The sequence below is a fragment of the Coregonus lavaretus genome, assembly GCF_964263955.1.
Source record: "Coregonus lavaretus genome assembly, chromosome: 29".
Lineage (NCBI taxonomy): Eukaryota > Metazoa > Chordata > Actinopteri > Salmoniformes > Salmonidae > Coregonus > Coregonus lavaretus.
The window spans coordinates 26,893,786-26,913,014 of NC_140016.1; the positions used below are offsets into that span (position 1 = coordinate 26,893,786).

At 44.3% G+C, this 19,229-nt stretch overlaps 1 protein-coding gene across 1 annotated transcript in view; it reads right to left on the reverse strand.

The window, feature by feature from the left end:
* afg2a (AFG2 AAA ATPase homolog A) overlaps nucleotides 1–19,229 on the reverse strand; it is a 134,419-nt gene that overhangs the window by 13,268 nt on the left and 101,922 nt on the right. The window contains exon 16 of the mRNA XM_084147048.1: nucleotides 1,512–1,676. Within this exon, the coding sequence (XP_084003174.1) occupies nucleotides 1,512–1,676 (165 nt within the window). The remainder of the gene's footprint in view (nucleotides 1–1,511; nucleotides 1,677–19,229) is intronic.

Genomic DNA, 19,229 nt, shown 5'->3' on the forward strand with positions numbered 1-19,229 from the left:
CTTGAGGGGCATGAAAATGGCTTCCAAATGTCCCCTGACATACAAAGGTACTACAAAAGCGCTGGCAACGAAAAAGCACTGGAAACAACAAAGTGTGTAACAGCTCACAGACCATTGACTTCAAGCTTGTGCATGTTGTGAGAAGCAGCACATACTTCTGGAGGGTTTCGTGGGTTACCGAGAGTGAACGGCAAACAGAGAAAGCAAACGTTCCACTGGGAGGTGGAAGCTCTATCCCAAACACCCCGATGTAAAACGCAACACCTGATACCAAGGGATCGGTTTTCAGCGCATACCTTCTCCAGGTGCCTTCTCGAAGCTGCTTTTGGTTGGGGGGAACTATGGCGGGAAGGAGGGAGGGGAAAGGAGGGTGGGGGTACATGTTTTCAACGGATCTCTTCAAATCCCAAAAGTTAAATGTAGAGAAGCAAATTCCTCGACACCTCTGTTCCTCAGATCAGATCTCCAGGAGAATAGCCAGAGAAAAATTTGTGGCTAAAAGGTCCTAGATACGGTATTGACAAATCCTCTTCATAATATCCATGTGGCCTTCCAACCACATTTTGATCGACTGTAACATTTTGGACTGGAGTTGATTTTCTAGCCACTGAAGGTTGTGTCATCATTAAACCACCAAAAACATGAAAAACATCTTGACAGCTAGGGCTTGTCAGGGCTTCAACGGCCCGCGCTGTTTCTCTGTCAAGACAACGTGATTCACACCCCAGCCCAACGTCAAGAGACGAGTCTGTCACACAATGGAGTGTTTGTGCGCTCGCTGCGAGTCCGCCAACTGTGAGATCACGAGGGCCTTGACACAGCACAGACATAAAACAGACAGTGGAAGGCGAATAACATCTCCTTGCGAACGCTGGCCACCTCTCTCTTATTTCCTGTAATCGTTAAAAGGTAGGCTTAAGACAATAACAATGAGGAGAGAGAGAGACCTTCACCTCAATATTTTATTTTCCATGTTGAACTTGACTTTCCGGGTCTCTGCGTTGAGTGTGCCATTCAATCTTTCTTTGACTGTCCGGCTTTTGCCAGGGTGGCCAACCATGATTCCGGTAGCATGCTTTCGATCAATCTCACTTGAAGGAATTGATTCAAATCCTGGACTCAATTCCTCTATCATTTGTCCAATAAAAACCAAATTGTAGCCATCCATGACTAAATGGTAGAGTTGTTCCTGGACCTTTTGATTTGATATAAAAACACATACAGGCACTAGTGCTGACATTCTTACATTCAATATCACATTCTCAATACTAATCACAATGGGTGAAATCCTAACTTGAGATCTGCATGTGCGTACCTCAGATTTTCGCGTGAACTATGCATTGATGTCAATGGGAGATTAGCCCCAAAATTCTATTACACTGGGATCTCACATTAGGGATCGGCCCGAAATATGTATTACATCCCATATCTTCTATGTATTCTACCATAAAATGACTATTATAGTGTACGTGTTGTTTATTTGCAAACCATAATCAGTACTGCTTTCTCACCTCTGCTCCGGAGTACTTTTCCGTTCGGGTCACCAGGTCATCCAGACACATGTCCTGATCCACTGGCATGTTGCGGAGCTGCAGCATGAAGATCTCCCGTCGCGTGGGGCCGTCCGGTAGAGGGACGTACACTATCCGGTCCAGTCGACCCGGACGCATCAGGGCCTAGGCAACAGAAGAGAAGGAAATAAGCTGTTAGTCATGTCTGTGTGTTTGTCTCTGTTGCTGGGTGACAAACATCCCTTTGAGGCTGGAGTCTTCATCAATGAATCAATAAATCTTTCCATCTATCCTTCTCTCTTACTCCCTCCATCCATCTCTCTTGTTAGGAACCTTAGACTAGAAGAATTCCATGCACTGATTGCAGGTGTGGTAAACTTGCCCTGAAGCAAGGCCTGATTTGCACAATTCACCTCAGTTCATATCAAGCGTGAAGATTATTATTCCAAATGGAGGCCATGTGCAGTCTCAGGAGGACCATATTCAATCAAAGTCAACACCATACGCTGGTTTCCAAGGTACAGCAAAACAACACTGGATGAAAGAATGCACATTTGATCTATTGATTACCATGTGAAACAGAAAAAAAATCGCAACTTAATATCCGTTCTAACACGTTGTCTTGCAGTAGAGGTAAGAATACTGTTTTGGTTTATCTCTGAGAAAGAAACGGTGAAGGGAACTATTCTGAACTAGTTAGTTAGGAAGGCATTTAGTCCTTCAATATTGACTGAAGGCCAACATTGCTCTTGGACAGGATGTTAACATGGCTAAACACAGCAGGATCATCAGTCGCAGGGTCAAAAATAATAACTTCCCTCCCCACAACCTAGTGCAGGGGTAGGCAACTAGATTTAGCCGCAGGTCGATTTTTGTTGGAGCGAATGGTCGGGGGCTGGAAAATAATTATAATAATTTGTACACTGCAAATTGATCACAACTAATCCCAAACAGAGATTGTATTTGAAAATAACAAACATTTCATATCTTGATTACATTGAGACACGATCACGTCTCTTTTTTATTTGTGGGAATACTTGGGAACAGATTTTCTAAATTAAACTCAAAGCGAAATTGAAATTTTTGGACCCAAAACTAAAATCCTAAGAAAATATATATATATGTATATATATATATAAAATATTTTGCAGGATGGTTTTGGCCTGCGGCCCGCCTGTTGCCGACCCCTGGCCTAGTGCATCCCAACGACCCAAAATATCCCTCCAACCACTGCGGTCTCTCTTCCCTGATGTCATAGAGGGACAGTTGGCTGCCCAGCACAGACAGACAGACGGGCCTGCAGAGGTGGAAGTCATCTCTGAGCCTCTGGTGAGCAGTGCCCTAGCCCACCGCCTTTCAACTTTTTCTTTACATCCTCGTCACATCCCCTGCTATAACCCTCTGGATATACAAAGGACTTTCAAGCCCAGAGACTTCCTTCCTATATGTACATATTTTAAATCTGTCTGCGCTTCCCTGTGCGGAACATTTGCAAATGGAAAAACAATCGACGTAACCACAACAGTCTGGCTAACAAATGAACGATGTATCACGAGAGGAAATTTTATTTTTTGGCGGTTGTCCAGATTCCTCCACTTGGATCCGCCCTGCTATGCGCTAACAACATGAATAGGAGGACAACAATGTCACCGTGATTAGGATGGGGGAGAAGAATAGGCCCAAGGGCCACTGCCAAAGGAAAATAATAAAGGTCCATGCTGGCAAGGGGACAGAGTAGCTTGACAACGTGTGTCTGGAACAAAAACACATTTGTCTCTTCTTTGTCATCGCTCTTCCCATGAGGGGGACAGAGGAGGGGGGCCTGTGGTTGTTTGTCGCCGGAGTGCGTACCTCGCTCCACTGTGGACGTGCCAGGGACACTTCCTGAGTTGCTCTCCCTGGAAGTATGTGGCGGCCGCATGCCAGCGCAAACTTGCCGACCCCTCACACACACAGGCAGGCAGACAGACACACAAACACACACACACACAACCTACAGGGCCTCCACAATACAACTACACTAACAGGACACACCGGGAAGAACCGAGAGCGTTAAGGTGATCTAGCTCAACATGCTAAATCCATTTACGTTTGTTAACCCTAGATGTTGCTCACGACAGATTATCTGGGTATGTCCTACAAGCAAAGTTGCACACTTTCTCTACCATAAAAACACACACACATTCACACGTGTACAAAACGCTACACATACACACTCCCAACTATCCAGGTGCTCACACAAACAGACCAACTCTGGGCTTTGAGACTGCTAAACTCATCTGACTTCCCTGGAGGCAAATATTTTTTTCTTCTGGTCCTTTCAGCGAGGGCAGGGGCCCATCCATCACTTAACAAGATACACTTCCTGTTTTCAAGGATCCGGGGGTAGGCAGGACCCCAAAAGAAAAATACTTGGCATGTTGGGCAAGCGTTGACGGGCTCTTTCGTTACGCCATCCTTCCACCTGAAGCCTTGGCTTGACGGCAGAAAGACGGGGATGGAGGGGGAGGGAGGGGGGGAGAGACAAAGGGAGGGAGGTATGAAAACAGCTGGAGCAGAGGACACTGACAAAACCCACTATAACCTCATGCTAACAACTCTCAAACGTTTATAAAACTTCACAGAGAAGAAACACTGCAGTTATTGGTGAATAAGGCTCCTATATTCAAAGTATGAGGTTATCACAGTAGCCCATATTCTTCTCTGAGTTAACTGTTAAGAGAAATGCTCACACTGATCATGAACCTCTGCATCTCAACATAGTGACATCAAATGGGAACTTTGCACCAAATACTTCAAAATGCGTTCCAAACTTAGAAAAAAAGTACTTCAAAATACTTTCCACCAAACGTAGAAAAGAAGTCAGGATACAGTATAGTGCCTTCAGTCCGCCTGATCAAAACAGGGGGAAGAAAAAAAGCCTCGCCTGCTCTCTGCCAGCCAAGTTTCACTGCCGATAACAACAGTAATTATTCCAGGCATTGCGATCCTCCTCGAAAAGTGATTACAGACGACTTCCTATCTCCGAAGGCCAGTACCTCTCTGTAACCGGTGAAAAATGCTGGGAATCCAAGCCTCTGAACATTTCTTTAGACATACTTGGACACAACCAATCAAACCTGCTTTCAGCTATGTCTATTCACTGTCTTTGTTTACAAAATACTGCCCCCGCACAGTCACACAAGGGTCTTATTCATAGGACTGGAAGTGTATCAATGTGAGTGAGGAGTCTACATTCTGCCAATTCATTTGATTAAAAGTTACTGTGTAAATACTACAAAGCGAGTTAGAAGGAATAGAGTCCAGTACATATCAAAATCATAGTCATTATAGCAGACTATACAAAAGACTTCACACATAATTCAGTAGGCCTATATGTGGTTCAGTAGGCCTATATGTGGTTCAGTAGGCCTTTATGTGGTTCAGTAGGCCTATATGTGGTTCAGTAGACCTTTATGTGGTTCAGTAGGCCTATATGTGGTTCAGTAGACCTTTATGTGGTTCAGTAGGCCTATATGTGGTTCAGTAGACCTTTATGTGGTTCAGTAGGCCTATATGTGGTTCAGTAGGACTTTATGTGGTTCAGTAGGACTTTATGTGGTTCAGTAGGACTTTATGTGGTTCAGTAGGACTTTATGTGGTTCAGTAGGACTTTATGTGGTTCAGTAGGACTTTATGTGGTTCAGTAGGACTTTATGTGGTTCAGTAGGACAGTAGGACTTTATGTGGTTCAGTAGGACTTTATGTGGTTCAGTAGGACTTTATGTGGTTCAGTAGGACTTTATGTGGTTCAGTAGGACTTTATGTGGTTCAGTAGGACTTTATGTGGTTCAGTAGGACCTTTATGTGGTTCAGTAGACTTTATGTGGTTCAGTAGGACTTTATGTGGTTCAGTAGGACTTTATGTGGTTCAGTAGGACTTTATGTGGTTCAGTAGGACTTTATGTGGTTCAGTAGGACTTTATGTGGTTCAGTAGGACTTTATGTGGTTCAGTAGGACTTTATGTGGTTCAGTAGGCCTATATGTGGTCCAATGCAAGAATCAAACTCACAATTCTGGTGTTACCATGCATCATGCTCCAATCAACTGAGCCATCTAATCCACATACAGGATCTTTTTTTTCATGCCACATCCTTTTTTATGCTCAATTGTTATCTTCTTTGAAAGGGACATTTCCCCATGCTGGTTGGCTGGGAGGATGGCTGGCTGAGACATTAGTTGAGTCTGTTCCTTGCCCCAAAGGCATCCGCTCTATGTGGTTTCCTAAACCTGTCAGTCTGCAATCCGCAGAGGCCCCAGTGACTCACTCACTCACTTCACGGTGGAGATACATGGGCCTCCCTGCAACCATGCTGGCTGGGGACACTACCGAGATAGAGTGGGACCACAAGAAGGCACACTGTGCAGGGGTCCACGCCATCAGACCAGGGGGGTGCATAGGAGATGGTGTCTTCAGGGAGGGTAGAGGACAGGAGTGGGGGCAGGCAGTAGGAGTTGGTGCCACCCAATAACATTGTGGAGAGGGATACAGAGAGGCAGAGGCAGAGAGAGGCATCCGAGAATTGCCATCAGATCAAAATATGAGAGGCTTTCAGTCTGATTTTGCCCTTGAGTCAAACTTGCTTGGGACAGTCGAGGCCACGATGTCCAAGAAGCGATTGCTCTGGTCCCTGTTAACCCCTTACTGGCATCTGCTGCCCCAATAACAATCTGTTGCAGAATGTTTACATCCAGCCATTGTGATTAGATCTTGCAGGACCACAGGACCAGAACCACAGGACACATTGGTTCATAGCTGACCACAAACATGTGATGTTCCTTGGTCTGTTTTTATTAAAGAGTGTTTGGGAATTAACGGAAGCACTACATAAACATTGCCACCTCTTTTAGGAGGTGTGTGTGTTTATGCATGTGACAGGTGGGGTTCACTGTCACATACCGGGTGCGGACAAGGTGAGAGGGTGGGCTGGTAGGATGGTAGCAGCTGCATCCCACTGTTATGGGGATGCCTCATAGGGGGGGACGGGGGAGGTCCGAGCTAACACAGCCACAGCTGCGTAGTTAAATGGCCAGCCTCAAAACAACCCCCTGAGCACCTCACACCCCTTGCAACCCTCACACAAAATGGCCGCTTTGGGGGTGTCTACATCTATTTGGAGAGGACACAAAAGTAGCCAAAACAAACGTTAAACACACAAATAAAGGGATATGTGGGTTAAGTGGGAGTTGGGGAGTGAGCCACCAAAAAAAAAGGTGAGGAAAAGGAGAGGAAATTAGGCTGAGCCACGTTGAAATGTCAGGTCACTGGAGCCCGGAATAAAATAGCAGTAAAGCGGCTGCCATAAAAAACATGTATGTTTGCTTTACAGAGAGGTGTATCCTGTGAGCTGTCCTGTCCACAGTTCACAGTTTAATTATACGGGGCTTGCGTTAGGTGCAAACTATCAATGTCTGGTTTCCATAATCCATTCAGAGCCCATAAGTGGCCGGGCTTGACGTGGTGGCTCTTGCACCGGCCACGTCGTTACCAGCGCCTACCGGTCTCCACTCTCAAAATGTCCGAAATATTTATCTTGTCTTTCACTACTCTGCCTTGCTTCTTTCTCTTTTCACCCGCCTCTCCCTCTATCTCTCTTGGTCTTGTCTTGGCTTTCAGTGCTCTCCCCCCTCGAAACGGTCCCCCTTTTTACAGTACCAGCATTCTTCTGGGGGGTATGGGGGATGACGGACGACAGCAAGGGCTTCCGAATTTCATTTAACAAGCGGAAGTCCAGCGACAACAAACAGAGCGGATCTGAGGGTGCTGGGTACTTGGGGTGGAGGAAATGTCTTCACAGCTGTGAATAGTTACAGCCTCCTCCCCCCTTCTCCCACTCCCTCCCTACATGTTGAGTAAGCATGCCCTTGGCCCTCTCCCTGTGGCTCTCCCCTCATGATAACCAAATGTAGAAATGTAGTACAAGTGCTGCAGGTTGCACTTCACCCTCTACTCAGCCACGGACCCCCTCATGAAAACGTACCCCCGCCTCCCCCTTACAAGTTCTAATTAGAGGGTTGACAGGCCCCTATGGTGAGTGCAGAACTGCCACTCCAGACAGACCTGTCACATAACCCTGCAGACAGACGGACAAAACCACAGATTTATTTTCCTCCGCCACCCTCCATCTCCCCCTTTTGGTACATTCAAGTTCCTCATAACTTCTGTCACACTGCGATGTCCCGTTGTATGCCTCAGCTTGTGGCCTAGTGTGTGTGTGTGTGTGTGTGTGGAGGGGTGTAAGTGGGGGAGTCTTCAGGGAGAAATGAACTATTAATTAAACCGACTGCTGAAGAAATTAATTAAGACTGTTTTCGAGATATGCTAATAACGTGGGAAAGCACTCAAACCAATCAACTACAGAAAATCTGACTGTCAAGATTTCAAGTTTTACGTTTTTTTCGTCATGTGCACAGCTACAGTGAAATGCCTTTCTTGCTGGCTCTTTCCCAACAATGCAGTAATCAGTAGTACTATTAAAAATATATATATAAACACACGAGAAATAGAAATAAGAATACGAGAAAGTAAGTAAGCTAAATACATGGTCAGTTCCAGGGTCAGTGCCAGGGTCAGTGCCAATACCATATTTATAATGTGCATGGATACTGGAGTGGGAGGGTTAGATATAATTTGGCATGGCAAACTGAACAAAATATAACTACGTACCTGAGGGCCCAACTGCCAAGTCAAAAGCTGCATGAGGGGCCGAGATCTAACGAGGGGGAGAGGCGAGAGTTGCTGTTCTCTGGGGTGGCCACCCCGCCAGGACTGCTAATGGGGCATGGGAAGAAGGAGGAAGTGCTGCTGTGGGGGACAAGGGGGACGGGGACCGGGCCTGGGTACAGGGGGGGGTGGCCCAGCCCCCCCCCAGCCCTCCCTGCTCCCCCTTCCCCTCCAGCCAGACTGCAGGTGCCAGCCCACCTCAGGGTCCCTGCCGGGCTCTCATTAAGCCTGGTGCCATTCAGCTGGCTCCTAACACGCAACCCTGAGCGCATTGTGTTTGTCTGGCGGCCCTTGTCCCCCTCCTCCTTCTCTCAGTCACGTAGGAGTGATGGAAAAAGAGGACTTTTAAGAGTAGGAGTTCAAGGGGTTTCTTTTTCTTCAGTTGGTGTTTTAATATGAAGGCTTCAGGTGTGCTGTTGTTTTGGTGGCTATCACCTTGGTTTGCATTTGGTTTTGTCTTTCACACCAGCACTCCCTCGTGCTCCCAAACACCACTATCATCACAGTCATTACCGGCATCAGACACAGGTCAGCCTGCTGGCAGGGTGCTGAAAGATTCACCTCGGCTTCCTGAATACACACACTCAAATGCGCGCGCACACACACACACACAAACGTATACATGCACATTCGCGCACACACACACACACACACGCACTCAATAGTTTCAAAAACATATGTGTAAAACACACACACAGACACGCACTTGCAGCGTCTCACCCTCTTACGTGCATACACACAGAGAGACAAACATAAACACACACATCGCTGAGTGACGAGGTTGACTCGGTCGGATCAGTTTCCACTTCCTTGAAATATAAACATTAGCTTGTTTACCCTTTACCCCATTCAAACTTTTTCAGCGGGTACTCCATTTTTTTTCTGCACTAATTTCTGGGGTCCCCATTTTTTAAAGCAAGACTTTCTGGCGACCCCACCCAACACAACCTTAAAATCGGTTAATTTAGATTTGTACATTAACATATAACCTTCAATTCATTACATTTTCATCTCTTATCAAAATGAAAAGAAACCAATAAATATATTTACTGCATAAATCTTATCTTTGTTCCACTTTTTTTTTTAAATACATGTATTTTATTTTGGTGACCCCACTGCAGTTCCCCCATGACCCCACCAGGGGTCGTGACCCTGACTTTGAATAACACTGCTTTATCCCAAGCTGAGACTATGGTGGGGAGGGAGGCCTGGGTGTGTGTGTGTGTGTTTGTGTGTGTGTGAGATTGAGAGCGCGAGAGAGAGAGAGAGAGAAATTTGAAATGTCTTTATTCTTTTGAAACTTCTGAGTGTAATGTTTACTGTTAATATTTATTGTTTATTTCACTTTTGTTTACTATCTACTTCACTTGCTTTGGCAATGTTAACACACGTTTCCCATGCCAATAAAGCCCTTAAATTGAATTGAATTGAAATTGAATTGAGAGAGAGAGAGAGAGAGAGAGAGAGAGGGAGAAGGATACAAGAGGGAGAGAGAGCACTCTTTCTCCCTGTCCATAATCTTTCCATCCTGTCCCCTTCCTTTGGTCTGGCAGGAGCCCAGGAGCACCAATTGAGTCTGCCAGGCAAGGAGTGGGGTGGAGGGGTGGACAGGGGGAGCATCCAAAGGGGTGGGTAGCTGTGGATGTGGGAGGCAGAAGGGGGTGGGTGGGGGCAACTAGACCGGGAAACCCTGTCAACAGGCTTAATTAAGAAAAAAAATATCTGGGCTATATCTGGCTCTAAACATAGCAATTAGCTGCCCCAGTGTTTGAACATCCAGAAAAGAGAGAGAGAGAGAGAGAGAGAGAGAGAGAGAGAGAGAGAGAGAGAGAGAGAGAGAATGAAAGAGAGAAAAAAATCCCCCTGCATGTGAAGACCTGTGTCGGATTTCGAGGTAGACAAGGTCACCCTCTCCCAGCCCTGTTTTCGATGGATCGGCCCCGTAATCAGACCCTGCGCGGGACGGCGACAAAACATGTTTTTGTCACAACGGAGTGCCCACTTGGTTTACATGCCCATTGTGTACACAACACCTCCGCCCTTCTCCTGCACCCCCCATGCTTCTCCCAAACACACCCCACCCCCAACCGCCATCTTCCACCTGACGCCACCCTGTACCGCCCACTTACCTGTCTAGCTATTCCTCCACCACAAACCATCTCACCCCATGCCACTAACCAGAGAACCTGCCCCACTTCCCAAAGCCGAGCGTTATCATTGGGACAGCGTTGCTCCGTACATCCGTACAACACTCAGTATGTTTGTAATTGTGTACCCTATCATTCCGGCTGGTAATCCCTACCAGCTGCCTCCCTCCAGCCCATACTCCCTCCCTCCCCATTTTTTCCTGGCCCACTCCATCCTTCCCTCCCCCCGTATTGCAGAAACACTGTAGCTCCACTCCAAGTGTGTTCCACGGGCCCCGGTGGATACACCCTGTTGACAGTTCCAAGCCTTTTATGCACTGAAAACACAGTATTCCCTTTCAGACGCAGAGAGGATGGAGGGGGGTGGAGGGGGTGGAGAGTATTGTGGGGTGGGATCAAGGACAGCACCTTGACAGACTCGAAACTTCAAAATCTCTTTCCTCATCTCTTCAAGTATAGAGCAAGAAGGAGAGAGTGAAGAGAGAAAGAGAGGGAAAAAGAGAAGCACAAAAAAAATTAAAAAATAAACGCACAAAAGAGTGCGTAATTAAGACAGGATATGGTAGGAGAGGGAGCTCTGGGGTTTAAGAAAAAAACCAAACAGGCTGGCTGGGGTCGCTTTTCCAGAAAGCGAAGCTGCGATACCCGACCCGTTTGAATGGAAACCAGATAATCTGTTAACACAAGGAATGGCCCAGATCCTGCCTGCAGACTGACATAGATAGGTTAGTTCCTGTTCCAATCCGCAGCGGTAGCGGTGTGTGCTTGCAGTGTTGCCGAGGCAACCTGGTGTTTCCGCCAAACTCTTCTCCCCACAGATGGAGGGCAGGAGGCGTAAAACAACAGGTGGAACTTCCAGACAGGCACCTCGCAAACCCAACACCGTGGTGGTGAAGCAAAACATACAGCAGGCGGTATGAGTTGAAGTCCCCATCCAGCACAGTGCCTTGCTATACTAGCCATGTTACTCCTGTACTCATATCAAGTATGGAGTACCCAAATTGATATCAATATTGGTAGAATGTGGAACTTAATCTATTTCCTCAATTTTTCACTGTGCTAAGTTCAATTGCTATTATTTTGTACAAAATAATGTTGGTTAAAGTTGTTCAAGCCTGCGATCGACTGTTCATGCATTCAGCTCCCCAACCCTTCCACATACTGACACGTTAACTGAAAAGACAACACCGATCGTAGAGTAGTAGGTTTGTCGATTTTCCTCCAGTGTGGGTGGGGTAGCATCCAAATGTCATGTCACTGTAAGGATCAAGCTTGGTTGGCCTCCATCGAGCAGCCCATGGTACCATAAAGCTGCTATTTACAATGGCCTTAACAACTTTATAGGTTCCCCCGGAGGTTAACAGGAGGCCATGCCACTAAATCAAGCCTTGCAAAGGTAGCTATTTCAGCCTCTCTCTCCCAACCACATTCATATTTTAAGAGCTGTGACTCAGAGCCGGCCTGCCCATTAGGCAGGATTAGGCGGCCGCCTAGAGCTAAACTGACAGAGAAGCACCTCCAACAACACTTCACATAAGTCTGCCCCAAAACAATGAAAACTTCTCTCACCCAGTGGCATATGGGCTATTAAGGTGATCGCTGATGCCGCCCCATGATAAGAAGTGCCCACTTTGCCAAAGGCAGGAGCGCAAAATATGTTCCTTGTCTATGCCCAGCGCGCCTCTCCATGGTGCGGTTGCAGTAATGCAGGGCTGCGGCGCTCCACCAAGGCTCCGTCAAAGTCATCTAACATAAATAATGTAGCATATACGTTAGAAAGAGTATATAAACTTACTGTACAAAACATTAAGAACACCTGCTCTTTCCATGACATATGAATCCAGGTGAAAGCTATGATCCCTTTTGATGTCACTTGTTAAAGTCACTTCAATCAGTGCTGATGAAGGGGAGGAGACAGGATAAAGAAGGATTTTTAAGCCTTGAGACAATTAAGACAAGGATTGTGAATGTGTGCCATTCAGAGGGTGAATGGGCAAGACAAAAGATTTAAGTGCCTTTGAACAGAGTATGGTAGTAGGTGCCAGGCACACCGGTGTGTGTCAAGAACTGCAACAATGCTGGGCTTTTCCACGCTCAACAGTTTCCCGTGTGTATCATGAATGGTCCACCACCCAAAGGACATCCAGCCAACTTGACACAACTGTTGGAAGCATTGGAGTCAAAATGGGCCAGCATCCCTGTGGAACGCTTTCGACACCTTGTAGAGTCCATGCCCCGATGAATTGAGGCTGTTTTGAGGGCAAAAGGGGGTGCAACTCAATTTTAGGAAGGTGTTCCTAATTTTTTGGTACAGTCAGTGTATAGCGTCTGTGGCCTTTTCTGTAGCCTACCGAAGTTATGACAATGTCAGACACTTTTTACATCATACGTGTTTCCGATCAAATAGCCTAAAATGGTTCCATTTATATTTTTTCTCTCGCTTTGATGTGAATATGAATTAACATGTTAACAAACACACCATATCATAAAAACAGGACAGGTCAAAGTAAAATGAACAATAGCCTATGGAATTAAATTAGGCTACTCATGACTGATGTCCGGGAGTTGTACTCAGTGGGCTAAATTGTCATGATAATTAGCAATTTCAAGTTTGTAGGCCTTTTCATCCATTTCTGAGCTGATCATGGCGAAAAAGAAAATATGAACAGCATTTTCCAAGATAACGCAACACCTGATAAACTTGGGTAGGCCTATAGCTAACATAGGCGGCGCGACGTGTGAGTTTTCAAGTTTGGGGAAGCTGCAAATCTATCCAACCATTTCTACCAATCTGCATCCAGTTCTGATTTTCATATTCACATTTTTGTGGAACAGTTTAATTTCAATAATAATGTTTTAGTTTCTCAAAATCACACTCACATGGTTAATAATACAAATCTGAATTAAAATGATACAAATCTAAAAGTTACAGTGCCTTGCAAAAGTATTCATACCCCTTGGGTTTCTTAATATTTTATTGTGTTACAAAGTGGGATTGAAATTGATTTAATTGTACTTTTTTTCAACAATCTACAAAAAATACTCTGTAATGTCAAAGTAGAAGATTTTCTTACAATTTTTTTTTAAAGAGCCTTGTGTTGTGTTGTGAATTTCTCTCCCAGTGTCTGGTGTAAAACAGACTGAAGCAGGTTTTGTTCTAGAATTTTGCCTGTGTTTAGCTCCATCCTGTTTCTTTTTATCCTGAAAAACTCCCCAGTCCTTGCCGATGTCAAGCCTACCCATAACATGATCCAGTCACCACCATGCTTGACAATATGGAAACAATTACTTAGTGATGTGTTGTGTTGGAATTGCCCCAAACATAAGGCTTTGCATTCAGGCAAAAAAGTGTATTCCTTTGCCGTGTTCTTTTTTTTTGCAGTTTTACTCTAGTGCCTTGTTGCATACAAGATGCATATTTTGGAATAGTTGTATTCTATATATACACTACCAGTCAAAAGTTTGGACACACCTACTCATTCAAGGGTTTTTCTTTATTTTTTACATTGTAGAACAAATGTGAAGACATCAAAACTATGAAATAACACATATGGAATCATGTAGTAACCAAAAGTGATAAACATATCAAAATATATGTTATATTTTAGATTCTTCAAATAGCCACCCTTTGCCTTGATGACAGCTTGGCACACTCATATATGTAACACTTATTTGGTTACTACATGATTCCATATGTGTTATTTCATAGTTTTGATGTCTTCACTATTATTCTACAATGTAGGCAATAGTAAAAATAAAGAAAAACCCTTGAATAAGTAGGTGTGTCCAAACTTTTGACTGGTAGTGTATGTATTCTTCTTTTCACTCCGTCATTTAAGTGATTATTGTGGAGTCACTACAATGTTGTTGATCCATCCTCAGTTTTCTCCCATCACAGCCATTGAACTCTGTAACCGTTTTAAAATCACCAATGGCCTCATGGTAACTTCCCTGAGCAGTTTAATTCCTGTCCTGCAGCTCAGTTCAGAAGGATGACTAACTTTGATGTATCTGGGGGGTTTAATACATAATCCACAGCATAATTATTCATTTGACCATGGTTAGAGATATTCAATGTCTGATTTGTTATTGTTACTCATCTACCAATCACTGCCCTTCTTTATGAGGCTTTCGCAAAGCTCCCTGGTCTTTGTAGTTAAATCTGTGCTTCAAATTAAATACTTGACTGAGGGACCTTACAGATGTTGTATGTATGGGGGACAGAGGAAGGGTTAGTCATAAATATGTTAACCCCTAATATTAGTCCATGTAACTTTTTGTGTGATTTGTTAAGCCAAATCTTACTCCTGAACTAATTTAGGCTTACCTAAACAAACGGCCTGAATACTTATGCAACTACTACATTTTATATTAATCTTTAAAAAAAGTGTTCTTCCACTTTGATAGAGTATTTTGAGTAGATTGTTGACAAAAAATGACAATTAAATCAATTTGAATCCCACTTTGTAATATAATAAATTGTGAAGAAATCTTGCAAAATTCAACTAATGCGAGAGGAGAGCACCCACCTCTGCCATATGGACACATTGATAGGCCTACACCGTGAGCCATTGGCGGCAAAAGAAATGAGCACATGGAACTCAGAGATAGCCTATAGGCCAAATAACTTCCATTGTCAACGAAGTAAAAAATACATAAAGCCGACAAATAAAAACAGTAGACAATATCCTGATGAAAATTCCGGTTCTTTCAATGACATTCATCTACAGTGCATTCGGAAAGTATTCAGACCACTTGACTTTTTTCCACTTTGTTACATTACAGCCTTATTCCAAAATTGATCCACCCCCCAAAAAAATTTGGTACCCTTCCCCAGATCTGTGCCTTGACACAATCCTGTCTCAGAGCTCTACGGACTATTCCTTCGACCTCATGGCTTGGTTGTTGCTCTGACATGCACTGTCAACTGTGGGACCTTATATAGACAGGTGTGTGCCTTTCCAAATCATGTCCAATCAATTGAATTGACCACAGGTGGACTCCAATCAAGTTGTAGAAACATCAAGGATGATCAATGGAAACAGGATTTACCTGAGCTCAATTTTGAGTCTCATAGCAAAGGGTCTGAATACTTATGTAAATAAGGTATTTCCGTTTTATTTTTATTTTTTATAAATGTTCAAAACATTCTAAAAACCTGTTTTCGTTTTGTCATTATGGGGTATTGTGTGTAGATTGATGAGGGAAAAAAATATATTTAATCCATTTTAGAATAAGGCTGTAACATTACAAAATGTGGAAAAAGAGAAGGGGTCTGAATACTTCCCGAATGCACTGTATCTACTCTGTCTGTCTGTCTGCCTCCCTTTCGATCTGTCTTGACTTGAGCTATCCCTAGTGAAGTGCAACATTGTATCAAATCAATCAACTGGGTTAGTCCCAAAGCTGTCCCTAGCGAACTTGCATCATTGTATCAACTTGCCTATTGCTGGCCCTCAGAGTTTCCTGTGCCAGTGAGCTCGGGACAAACAGCTGTTTTTACGCGAGGGAAAAGTGTTCAGGCATTTTATGACATTTCCACTGGATATATGGGATCCTCAGAGCATGATATTTAGCTCTTTCACACCAAGGCTTGGTGATTATCGAGGGGGAGTGTGGGAAAGATTTTTCAAATACTATGAGGAACTAGTAGCCTGTCATTCGCAATACATGTTAAAAGAACAGACTTTGTTAACTTACTGTGTGAGGTGAAGAAAAAAGGACTGAGAAGCTCATCTTCTTATTAGTGGTGGTCAGAAATCAGACATCCCTTTGCGCACAGCAGGCCTGGTAGACTACTTTATGGGTGCTCAGAGATACACATCTATATCAAGCCCCGTGTAGCTCAGTTGGTAGAGCATGGCATTTGCAACGCCAGGGTTGTGGGTTCGATTCCCACGGGGGGCCAGTATGAAAATGTATGCACTCACTAACTGTAAGTCGCTCTGGATAAGAGCGTCTGCTAAATTACTAAAATATCTTCGCCACCCACCCCTCCCCTTCTTCTTGTCTCAACATTTCAAATTATACTCAAGACACATTATCTTCACACATATTTTAGATGCTTTTTACTGACAGCCGCAACTCAATAATCAACTAGGCCTATTGCCACACATGCTCTGTCAGGTATCAGGACTATACAGCCAACGCAACTACAAACCACATGGATAGGCATTCATAAAAGTGCATTGCGGGCCGACACTGTATAGCCTATAGTTACTATTCTACTTTGTAGGGAAAGGGATATAATTTTTTTTGTCTCGCCTAGGGTGCCATATTGGCCAGCACCGGGCCTGCTGATCTGGGGCAATAACTTGACCCTCGCTGTTTCCCAGCCTCTCTGTGATAATCACATATCTGAGCATGTGAAAAAACCCATCTACAAAGCCCTTTTCCCTGCCTCCACCTCCGCTACCCTGCTTCAAGAGCAAGGCGGCGCGACATTCTGCACCGTGCGGGTTCAAACATCCCCTTCCTCCAAAGGGGAAGCAATCTCATTGTGTTCTCGGAGATAATTGCCAATCATTTAAATGAAAGGGTTTTCTTGGTGCTGTGGTAATTACTAGATGTGCAGCAAGGGTCTGGTGAAGGGAGAAAAAAAGAGAAGAAAACATGACAGGCAGGTATTAAAATTCAGAGGGCGGGACAGGAAGGAAGTTGAGAGAGGGATGTGTTGAAAGAGAGAGAGGGAAGGAGGGTGAGGCGTGCTGTGCACCAGGGCTGGTCCTGTGCACCGTTTGGGGTTGAGGGAGGACATGTTTATGGTCGGAGGGTTGGGCCTTTTTTGATCCGGTGTAAGCAACCCTATGCCAAGTGCTGAAGACACATCTGCTCCCGAACCCTCCTTTGCAGTGGAACGTTATTTATGTGGTGATCATTGACCTCTTTCCTAAATCATTAATCTTTTTTTAGGAACTTCCCATGAAACATAACACAGCTAAGCTGAGCTGAGATACTTGGCTATACTTGGAGACAATTACGAGCACAAAAAGAGAATTCCCTAACAGTTTGCCTTGCACAATACAAGTTTACAGGATATTGACAGTGTTTCACTCTTGCTACTACTACACCTCTACACTACTGACTTCAAGGTCTGAAGGAAAACCCCAGCCCAAAACGTTTTGAAGTAGACTAAGAGTCAGGATACAAATGCAAACAGAAGAGGTCCCAGAACAGAGGACTGTGAAACACCTTGAAAATATGGTCTGGGATTGGTGCTAGACGGATACCACATGGAGGAGAATGGGGATTGGAACAGGAATGGGGATGGGTCCAGGAAAAGTGCCCAATGAGGAAAGGACATGGATGGTGCGGTATGATACCATGGATGTGGGGATCAGGAAGGCAATGCTGATTCACAGCTGAGGGACAGAGGGCACTAAAGGGCCTCACTGGGTGTGCAGCACCAGCTGTTGTCTAATTGTGTCCTGTCATTCAGAGTGATTTGCACCTCTGTCTCTCTTCATTTCATACCCCCTCACTCTCTACTTGCCCTCTCGCCCCTCCACTTTTCTTCCCTCGGTTTCTTTCTACCTCCCTTTCTGTCTATCATAAACAAACCGTCTGTCACCAACGTATATTTTCATCAAGGACAACTCATTAGCATTAGATGATTTTCCTTATAACGTGGCTAGCATGACCAGCATATTCAGATACAGTGCCTTCGGAAAGTATTCAGACCACAAAGTGGATTTTTCCACTTTGTTACGTTACAGCCTTATTTTCCTCAGCAATAAAAATGTAAAAATTTAAAGCAATCTACACACAATACCCCATAATGACTAAGCGAAAACAGGGTTTTAGAATTTTTTGCAAATGTATAAAAAATAAAAAAACTGAAATACGTTATTTACATAAGTATTCAGACCCTTTGCTATGACACTTGACATTGAACTCAGGTGCATCCTGTTTCCATTGATCATCCTTGAGATGTTTCTACAACTTGATTGGAGTCCACCTGTGGTAAATTCAATTGTTTGGACATGATTTGGAAAGGCACACACCTGTCTATATAAGGTCCCACAGTTGACAGTGCATGTCAGAGCAAAAACCAAGCCATGAGGTCGAAGGAATTATACGTAGAGCTCCGAGACAGGATTGTGTTGAGGCACAGATCTGGGGGAGGGTACCAAAAAAGTATTGCAGCATTGACGTTCCCTAAGAACACAGTGGCCTCCATCATTCTCAAATGGAAGAAGTTTGGAACCACCAAGACTCTTCCTAGAGCTGGCCGCCCGGCCAAACTGAGCAATCGGGGGAGAAGGGCCTTGGTCAGGGAGGTGACCAAGAATCCGATCGTCACTCTGATATTTCAGTTTATTTTTATTTCTAATACATTTGCAAAGATGTCTAAAAACCTGTTTTTGCTTTGTCATTATGGGGTATTGTGTGTAGATTGATGAGGGGGGAAAAAACAATTTAATACATTTTAGAATAAGGCTGTAACATAACAAAATGTGGAAAAAGTCAAGGGGTCTGAATACTTTCTGAAGGCACTACAAGGTCATTCATTGCAAAAGCTATCAGGAGTCATTCTCTTAAAAAGCATAGGTTGTTCCATCAAAAGTAACGAAATGAACAAACGTAGTAACATCCTTCATATGTGCATCTGGCTAGTGGAAGTACAGACCACATCATTCCATCTAATGAAAGAACGATCAAATGAATGTTTTCATTTCATGTAGCACATTTCCTTTCTATCTCTACCTCTGTCTAGACTTAGAGACAAAGCACTTAGCAGTGTTGCCAGGGAGTTACCTGTCCAAAGACTCTGGCTTGGAGAAAGGTGTGTTTATTGTCAAGCAATG